Here is a 10,087-nt window from a genome sequence, read left to right on the forward strand (position 1 = left end):
AAAGTGTCAGGAGCAAGATGAACCGAAGCTGTTTCTTTTCAAAGAAATAAATACATTCAGATGCACAACGTTTCTAGTTCTATTCTAGTCACAAAACAAACTGGGATTGGAGACATGTTCGATTAAGGAAATTTGGAAATGGGTATGCAATATTCCAAGAAAAGTGGGCTTTTATGCCTGAGTTGCCTGTAGAGAGAGGAGTGGAGATTCTAAATGGGTCAGGTATGTGATGATTATTCAACTCTGAATTTCACTTTGTCAGTCTTAAACCTTTCTCAACAGTTTTCTTTTAACAGCAGATACTGAGGTGGATGAGATGCAAAATAAATCCATGACCAATTCATTCCCATTCTTGAGCAAAACTGGAATTGATAAAGGATCACAGTGGCAAATTCCAGAAGCCAGTTAATTTAAGGGAGGGGTGAGAGGAGGATTTGCATGAATGACCTCACCCAGAAGCTCCAGCCCTGGAGCATATAAACAGTTGAGGTAAGTCGGTCTTACTCAGTTCCAGGCCCAGCAGTTTCCAAACAAATCAGGACCATGGCAGTCCTCGGTTCCGCACTGCTGCCACGTGGGCTGTTTCTGTGCCTCGGAATGCTGTTTATTTCTGCCATCTCTGCAAATTACACTGGCAACTCCGCAAATTACACTGATAGCTCCGTAAATTACACTGAGAGCTCCGCAAATTACATTAACAGCTCCATGTCCACCACTAAGATCGTCCCCATCACTCCTCCAAAAATCCAGGTCCATCCAGATGTCTATGAAAGCAACACAGTCTACACAGGTGAGTAGAAGCCATTCTTTCTACTTTTTTCTCTAAGGGGAGTTAACCAGAACTTCACAACATAACTCTCCATCTTTGCTCTCAATTATAAAACATGTGTTTAGACCTGGATGGGAAGTGGGGACAGAAAGAATGAGAACATTTAAGAGAGTGGATTGGATGGGACTATTTCTGCATATTTCCTGTGCCAACCTGAGCCACAGGAGTCGTTAAGTCCCAAAACCCAGGTTAACAGAGCCATGGCAAGAGCACCTGTGGCAAGTTTTCTGACTTAACAAAATTGGCGTTTTTATTATTTTAAGGGTCTCACTGCTCAGGATCTCACTACTAGTAAGTGGAAAAATTAGCTCTTTCATTCCTAATCCAATGGTGGTTTTCTTAAAGGTTTCTAGTAATATTTGATAAATATCCCTTTGGGGATCAGCCAAACCTACAAATCAAGTCAAGTGCTTTCTTATTACTTTCATAACAACAAAAACATGTAAAATAGTGGTTTATATGTATTAATGCATTTAGCCCTCATAACAACCTATTAGGTAGAGACCACTGTCATTCCTAAATTGTACATGAGAAAATAGGGATAAGGATGTTATTGACTTGGTTAGGTCACAGAGCTACTTAAATGGTGGAGCTGGGATACGAGCCAGATCAGTCTGTCTTCAGAGACTCTACCCTTAACCAGTACCCTATATGCCTCTCCATTATAGTAATGAGAGCTGATATTCCTTACTATGTGCTGGGTACTGTTCTAAGGGTCAATTCCATTATCCTCCCATTTTACAGATGAGAACTGAGGCACAGGGAAGTTAAAGTTTTACCCAAGGTCACCAGTTAGTAAAATACTAAGATTTGAACCGAAATAACAGTTCAGCTTTATACAGCCAGGCTATCCAGCTTTAGAGTCTGTCTTCTTATCTACTATATTATCCTGCCTCTCTTAGACCTCTAACCAAGTTTTGCAGAGACCACCAGGGTGAAATCCACACCAGTGATATACAGATTCCAAGCTTCAGCAGAATGAGAATGACTACAGCCTGCTTTTACGCACCCATGTCAGCTTGTACTTTTTTCTATTTTTTTTTTCATGAGGACTGTCACTAAGTGCTTCACTAAGGGCTCACGACTCAGGCAGTGGATCTTGTCCAACAGGGCAGGGAGGATAATCTTGTAATTCAAAATGAAGACCAGGAGAGCATATATGTGACCTTGTATAAGGGAAAGGACCTGGGATGCGGGGGGAGAAGGGAGCCAGAGAGACTATTGCAAAAGAGATTACAGACCCCTAATTTAAGATAACACATCTCAAGGTGAAGGATTTTGCCATTGAAATGGAAGGAATAGAACCCTATCTTGTGAAGATGGGGAGGAGATAGGAAGGTGAGGAAATTAGGAGCCTTTTGAAAGTAGGAAGACAGAAGAAAGAAGAGTCAAAAGATGATTCATAAGACCCCTTAAAAGGACTCCCTCGAAACGGAACATGCTGTGTGAAAGAGGAATCACAGCATTTAGAGGCAGTAGGAGGGACAGAGAGAAAAGGAAAGGATGAAAGCAACTAAGGGTCACAGAATGCCTACTACATGCAAAACACTTCCCCAAATGTCATCTGATTTCATCAAAGAAGAAAATGTACTATCGTTCTATGATACACTGACTCACTATAGGAATGATTTGAGAGTCAAAATCCTGTGCCCACAGGTGTGAAGTGACAGATTCCACACCCAGGATGACAAAACAGTCTCCAGGATGTCCGTGTAAGACTGAGTCATTGTAAGACTCAGCTAGGACTCAGGACTTGTAGGGAGACTGAGTAAATGCCCACACAGACTAACTACTTCTAATTCTGATTTTAAAATTTTTTTAATTTTAGGGTTTGTGTCAACATTGGTAAGTCAGGGCTGAATGGCTTGGCAGACACTTGCAGGTCAGGGAATATCTTAGAACTAGTTCCCTGGGTCTGTCTTCTTATCATTGAAAGAAACGCATAATGCAGTGACACATATGTTAAGACCATGCTAGGTAAGCATCTGTCTCCACTTTTAGTTCTATGGGCAAGAAGGACATAACTTGCCTGCCTTTTTACCTGAACTTTCAGCTTTAAGAGCACTATACAACATTGGATGCACAACTTTTTAAATCAGTTAGTAGTTACTTAGTGCCTTTCAGGTTCCCAGCGCTGGCCAGATACTGACACAGATGAAACCACAGTATATATATAGTACAAGCCAGAATGTAACTGAGCACTCTAGTCTACAGTAAAACTCATAAATGTTTCAGGAATGAGAGGGAAAGAAAGCTGAATTAGCCTAGAGGTGGGACATACGTAGGATCTTGGAGAGTAAGTGGGGATGAGACGTATGATTGAGAATTGCACACAGGCAGCCAGACATGAGCAAAAGCCAGCTGTGAGCCGTGTGCCTACAGACCCAGAAGAAGACCCCTAGAGTTGGCGTGCACACAGCACCGTGAGCTACAGGTTATCAAGGTCATAAAAGACACGTGCTGGGTACTGGAACTGACAGAACAGAAGCAGAGATACAAAAGTGGAAATGTTTAGATGCTCTAGAAAGAAGGGCACTTTGAAGGTTTTGGAGAAGAGTGTCTCCTGATGGAAGTGTTGTACGTGGAAGTCTGTGCTGGCCGCAGCCTGAATGGAGAACATGGAGACCAGAAATTCAAATGATACAGATGTCTGGGAGAGAGGAAAAGAGGATATAAGGCAGAGTGAGACAGGGAAAGCAGAAGAAAGGACAGAGATAACAGCATGTCCATGAAAGAGCTGGCAGACTTGATGAGTCTGTGGGTGACACCGTCACTTGTCATAGTATACCTCACCATCATGCACACATCTAGGACAAATGCCCGGTTCTCACTGAACAAGTTGAGACCTGTGGGAGCTGGTTCAGCCCTACCTTAACTGGCAAAAACAAACCGAACAGAGAAGTGTTTTGTGCTAAAAATATAACAAGTGCAATTTATCTAACACCCATCATGTATTAAAGTCTTTGCATTCTTCTCTTTACTCCTCCGAAGAACCTTTCAAGATAAGGTATCGTGATCTCAATATAATAAAGGATAATGTCATTATCCCCACACCTAGAACCAGGCCTGGTGCAAAGTGTGCATTTAATGAATATTTGTGGAGTGAATAATGAAGAATAAGAAAACTGAGGCTCAGAGGTGAAATGACTTTGTCCTCAATGTTAGAGCTAGAATTCAGAACTAGGACTGTCAGATCCTACAATGCTACATGATGGGCTTTTTTTTTTTTTTTTTTTGCTTTGTGAAGAAGTCTTTGGAGGAATTCTGGGTAGTTGAGAGGGCCCTGGAGAACAGTTTAGCATTGAGGAATTCATTCAGAAGGGATCTTCTAAGGGAAGAAATGGACCAACTAAAATATTCTCTTGAAATTCCCTTCCCACTACACATCAGAATTCTGAAAATAATAAGAGGAATTAACAAGTGTCAGTGGGGTTCCCTGTGAGTGCCTGCTAGTCAGGTCATGGGAGAAGACTCACCTGAGTGGAGACGGTCAGGGAACTCTAAGGGGCTATTGGACAGGTTCCTGGATTAGGGCTCCTGGGGCTCAGAGGCTCCCCTTACCTCACCCTCGGCAACAGAAACCAAGAGCTTGGTCAGCATTTCTAGTACCAGGAAATGGGCTTCACTTTGACTTAACTGTAACATTCTCAATTTTCAGGAAGCACTTCCTAGGGGGCGCTTCTGACCCTTCCACGCACATCAACCCCTAGTCTCCGCACACTCTACTCCCTTTGAGAGAAGAAGGGCAGAACCGGTTAATCCTTCCCGTCTGACAGATGAGAATGAGGTTCCAGAAGTTAAGAGCCAACCTGGAATCTCATCCCAGGTATGGAGCAAAATCAGGGCCAGAGTACAGGTCTCTTCTTGCTCACCTTTTGCTGCAGAAAATCTAGAAAACACCAAAAAGCACTAGGAAGAAAATAAAAACCATCTGTAATCCCACTATCAAGAAATCACTGCAGTTAACATCTTGATGTCTTTCCTTCCAGACTTTTTTCAACTTCTTTTACAAAAATGGGACCATACTACATTTACATGCTATTTGTAACCTTCTTTTTTCACATTTAGTTTTGGTTTCATAACTCATCCCTTGTCTTATTGTATAGATGGCTGACTGCTTCCCTATCATTTCTTCCTAGTATTGATTCCTGTGGCTACAGATATCACCACTGTGGCCTTGCGAGCACTGGATATAAACGACAACTTAATAGGCTTCTGGCATGAAGCAAACAGGTATTCCGAACAAGGTGTCGTGTATAATGTGATGAAACCATACAACACATTCTTCAAGGCCGAGTGGGAATCTCCTAATTCCACGAACATAACGACAGTCGAGATACAGTAAGAACCTATCTAACATATGATTTGCTTTGGGCTTTTACAGTTTCACATTGGGTTTATGCAGTTTTACACCGATCTTGGAGGACTCAAAATACAATCCAGATATGATGTGGAGAACTCAGTACTTGCACTCCTTTTCTGACTTGCCATTCTTTGTCCTACTTTTTGTCTATAGCAGTTCACACACACACACACACACACACACACACACACACACAACAGGTATGCTCATCATAAACACAAAGAACTAGCACATTAAAGAAAACCAGAGCTATATGGTAATTAAAGCAAAATGAATGAGTGAATGAATGCATGCATGCATGCATACATACATACATATGTACGTACATACATACATACGATTGTTGCTGAAGGCAGGCCAGGGTGATCAGACATCACCTGGGAGATGGTAAAGATGAGAAGCTCAGACAGGTGATCAGATAGCGAGGGTAAGAGGTTCTTGCTAAACTGACCTAGCAAGGTTTTTGCTAAAACTAGATTATACACAGAAGTGCACAGATGGGCATAGGAAAAGTTTGGTTAAACATAGAATCTTTGTCACTGGGAACCCTGTTTGCTTCAGATTCTCTGTATTCAAACTGGAGAATCATTTTTTAAAACATAGATCCATTTTGGAAATGGCTTGTTAACAGAAAGTGTGATGACTGTGTAATAAACCTGGATTCCTAGTGTCACACACTCTCATTCTGAGGTGAGCTCAGCCAGGGGCTCACATTACACTCTCACCACAAAAAAAAAAAAAAAAACCCTTTCTTCCAGCTAAGGATTTGTTAGCAAGTTTACTTGAGAAACCAAACGTTGAGAGGCGCTCACCCTTTTGGACTCTGCCATTTTGTGCTGAAAGAACAGGTCTGACCATCAGGCCATGTCCACTATAAAGAGCTCTGAGGACAGCGGTGGTAACGATGCTGCCAAGCCACTCCCCCCTTCCATGCCCTGAGCCTGCTTGGACCTGGCTGGCTCCCACAGAGTGACTCGCTAGAATACAAAAGGTGCTACAATCCAGCCTCACTACGGCAGTCTCTTAGAGGCCATGCAAGACTAATTAGGGCAATAACTTCTCTTTAATCTCACCTCATTAAAACCTTGACTCCATGCAATAACAGATAAAAGACCAAGCAGTGGCAATCTGCAATAGAAATTGCACATTCCCACTGACGTGTGGTCTCCTGACCATTCCTAATTCGCACCTTGCTATGATGCACTGGCTTCTCCACTTGTTTGCAATGCACCACATGGTCTTGATCAACGACGCTGACAAGGATTGGGGAGCAGCACATATGATGGGGCATACAGAAAGCAGAGAACTCCACTGTGCTGGGTAGGGCACCAAAGGGATATGAAGGTCCCTGGCCATGAACTTTACAATGAGGTTTAGTAAGGCCAGGCCTATACAGAAATAATTACTAAGGTTAAAGATCACTTCTTCAAGAAAGCGTTCCCTACACTCCCAAGGAAGTTCCGGCTCTCTGTTATTTACTCCCACAACTTCCACTGCTGCATCAGAGCACATATCATCACTGTGATCAATTACTTAATTCATTAGTTGATTATTCATTTAAAATCTCTCTCTCTCTAGAGAACTATAAGTGCCACAGGATAAGAACCTGGCCTGTCTGGTTCACTACCGTTTCCTCGGCACCAAGCACAGTGATTGGCATGTAGTATATTCTTATTAATTGTTGAATATATGAACAAGAGACTAATATAATAATGGACTCACTAATATAAGAACAACAGACTAAGCTTTACCAATCATTTAATGAACTTTAAGCACCTACTATGTGTCAGTCATTGTTAACAGAACCTGCTCTCAAGGAGCTGGACTTCCAGTTGTGGGGAGAGGCTCATAGCAAGACACTGCAGAAGAGAGGCATGTCTCTCTGATGGAAATCTATTTGGGTTAATGATAATAGGGAGAACAACTTCATAGAGTTACTGTTAAATATGTGGGCAGATGTGACCCAGGTGGATATTACAGGCAGAAGGACTGGCTTGAACAAAGACCAGCCTGTGGGGAGTTCGGGATAGTGAAGTTGGCTGCAGTAGGGGATGGACATTATCTTCTCTGGAACAATATCAATGGAGGATGTTAGTTAAGACAATATAGAGGTAATTATCTGCTAATTGAGTAAGTAAGCACAAAAGGAATGAAGAGGTTGGGATCCTCTGGGAAGGCAGAACTGTGAGCTGAACTTGTGAATTCCACAGCTGAGGTCCTCACCATTCTCTCTCACTGATTTACCCTCCACAGAGCCTTCTCTTTCCATCTCAAAACACTGACTACATTTTCTCATGTGAAAATGAATAAACGAGGTAAGTTCCTCTGTAGCCCATTTACATATCTGGCAGTGAACTTGATCAGCCTGGAAAATTACTTTGTGGGGGCCCTAGAAAAAGTCTAATCATGCATTACCCAAATATCAGTTGAGCCTTCTAGTTTATATGAGACCTACATAAGATTAGCTCGACCCCTTATCCTATGCCCTGTAGAAAATAAAAGCCATCTCCAAGAGTTCTGCCAATTCCCAAGGGCCTTATATTTTCACAATCACCTGAGGCTCCAGAATCCTTCTTCCTAGGAGCTGTATCTATTCACTAGCACATAGACACCAATATGAAAGTCAGCTCTTTCCTCAATTTCCACAAAGACTTTCCATTCACACAAAGCCTTCACAGGTATAGAGACTCTATAGGGAGAAGGGGGAAGATTTGCACAAAGGGTTGATAGCATGGAAATACCAAACATTTCATTAGTTCTCAGAGTGGCTTTTGGCCACCATCCACCACCAGGAATTTCCATTGGTCTTTCACAGGCTGTAGTCCTCAACCTCAGCCCATCCTGAGGCTCCTTACCCTTCTTTTCCCTTCTCTGCCCTCTTCCTTCTCTCATCTCCCTTTAGGGAGTTAAAATAAATTCAAGAAACTGAAGTTCAGAAAAGATAGGCAACTAGTCTAAGACCACATGGAAAGTAAATGGCAAAACTAGGACTCAAATTCCACATCTTGTACTTTTTACACTTTACAATCCTTTTTTTTAATGAATTTTTAAATACAAGTTTCAACCAACAACAAGACACATTAGTCTTTCTCAATGTCCAGATAACCGGACTTCCCCAAGTACCCCAAAACACTGACATACATTGACTATGCTGCCCATTTCCCCACTAGTCTTACACTGAAAATGTACTCAAAAGGGATATCCGTTTTCAACAAGTTTTAAAGTAATTATGCCTAATGAAACTATTATATGAAAGTCTTAACTGTTTCCTTGGTATTTTCCCCTCTGTGAAAAGACTGGGTGTTATTTTCTTTCTCAGATACGTTTTCAAGAAAGCGTATAAATGCTATAAATGCTAGTATAAATGCTAAGAAAGAAAAAAAAATGTCTATTTCTAGTCAGAACTCCTTAGCTCCATGCTAATAAAATCCAGTTGAAAAAAGAAAAAGAAAGTGGTCCTGTCAGACTTTCTGGCTCAGTGAGCTGCTAGAGAAACATTTGCCCTGGGGAAATGCTAAATTAGATAAAACAATGCCACAGAACTTAAAGGCACCCTCCAGGCAGGAAGAAGAATGTATGGGCCTAAGCAAATCACTGAACATTTCTCTTCATTATAGTTCCCTCTGTGGTCCACTCAGACCCTTGGAGATATCACTGCCAAGCCCCAGTTTTTCCAGGATCAGACATCCCACCTACCACCCACCACCCACCACCCAGGGCTACAGGCCTGGCTTTCTCTGCTTCTTAGCAAAGCAACCTGGAAGAACTAATGTGTGGTCAGATCCCTGCACGGGAAAATGACCAGTGCCACAGAAACTACAGAGATTAAGGGGTTTGGACAGTGCCTCTTTCCACTTACTTTAAAGCAAGAATAGCCATCCTCCAGTCTGGATGCTATCTAGTTCTTATAAGCTTTACATGTAATCTTTGAAATCAGCAAGAAAAAATAAAATTGTGCCATTCTGGATCATATTTGCACTGATGGATCTAATACAACAATAAGGACACTTGAGGGCCGAGCCCAGCCAATAACATGCAATCTTTGAAATTAGCGAGAAAAAATAAAATTGTGCCATTCTGGATCATATTTGCACTGATGGATCTAATACGACACTAAGGACACTTGAGGGCCAAGCCCACCCAATAACATGCTCAGTAGTTATATAAGTTGAGCATAAATTCATTCCCTGGTTGGACTGTGTAGACCTTAAGGGTAGAGTTTTCTTATTTATTTTTTGTTTCTTGATATTCTGTACCCCATAGCTTTAACCTTCCTCTACACACACTTGGCCCTGCAGACATCTTTATTGAACTGTACTAATGAACTCTGGCTTCAGTGTTCCATTAGATTAGCCTTGTTCTCTAGCACCCACCCACCACCCTAAAGAAGTTCTGATGCCTTTTTTTTTTGCCAGCAATAACCACAATGTCACCCTACAAGACCACGATGTCGCCCTACAAGACTTCCAGAAGTTTGGGCAACAGAATCTTCCTCAGCCCCATTGAAGATGCCATTCAGATCATGCTCGTCTTTCTCATCAGCAAACTCCTCCTCTTCTAGAAGGATACTAAGGGAACAATTGTTCCTGCCTCCACTGCATCCTCCTACATTCAATTCCAAGCCAGCTCCGACATGTGTGTGAACGGAGCTTTATGTTCTCAAATGTACAACTCTACTGCCACTGCTTTGAACCAAAAAGGAGACTAGGTTGAGGGTAACCAGCCCACTCGCTGGTGAACTTGGGGCACACAGATATTCAACTGGACCTTTCAGGATACAAATTAGGCTTTTTATAACTACTTAGAACTGGTCTGGGTGTAACCTGGAATTCCAGCTCTAGGTTTAACATGTTGACAGCCAATTCTATAGCCAATCTAAACTTTTGTTAATTGCC

The 10,087-nt window shown here is 42.0% G+C and overlaps 1 protein-coding gene across 1 annotated transcript; it reads left to right on the forward strand.

Moving 5' to 3' along the window:
- The first annotated feature begins 69 nt into the window (after nucleotides 1-69).
- Nucleotides 70-9,753, forward strand: PLET1 (placenta expressed transcript 1). The gene is made up of 4 exons (XM_023533761.1): nucleotides 70-790; nucleotides 4,969-5,170; nucleotides 7,446-7,507; nucleotides 9,608-9,753. The coding sequence occupies exons 1-4, from the start codon at nucleotides 544-546 to the stop codon at nucleotides 9,751-9,753; spliced, it is 657 nt and encodes a 218-aa protein (XP_023389529.1). The 5' UTR covers nucleotides 70-543.
- Nucleotides 9,754-10,087: the final 334 nt, after the last annotated feature.

Source organism: Pteropus vampyrus, unplaced genomic scaffold (genome assembly GCF_000151845.1).
Source record: "Pteropus vampyrus isolate Shadow unplaced genomic scaffold, Pvam_2.0 Scaffold110, whole genome shotgun sequence".
Lineage (NCBI taxonomy): Eukaryota > Metazoa > Chordata > Mammalia > Chiroptera > Pteropodidae > Pteropus > Pteropus vampyrus.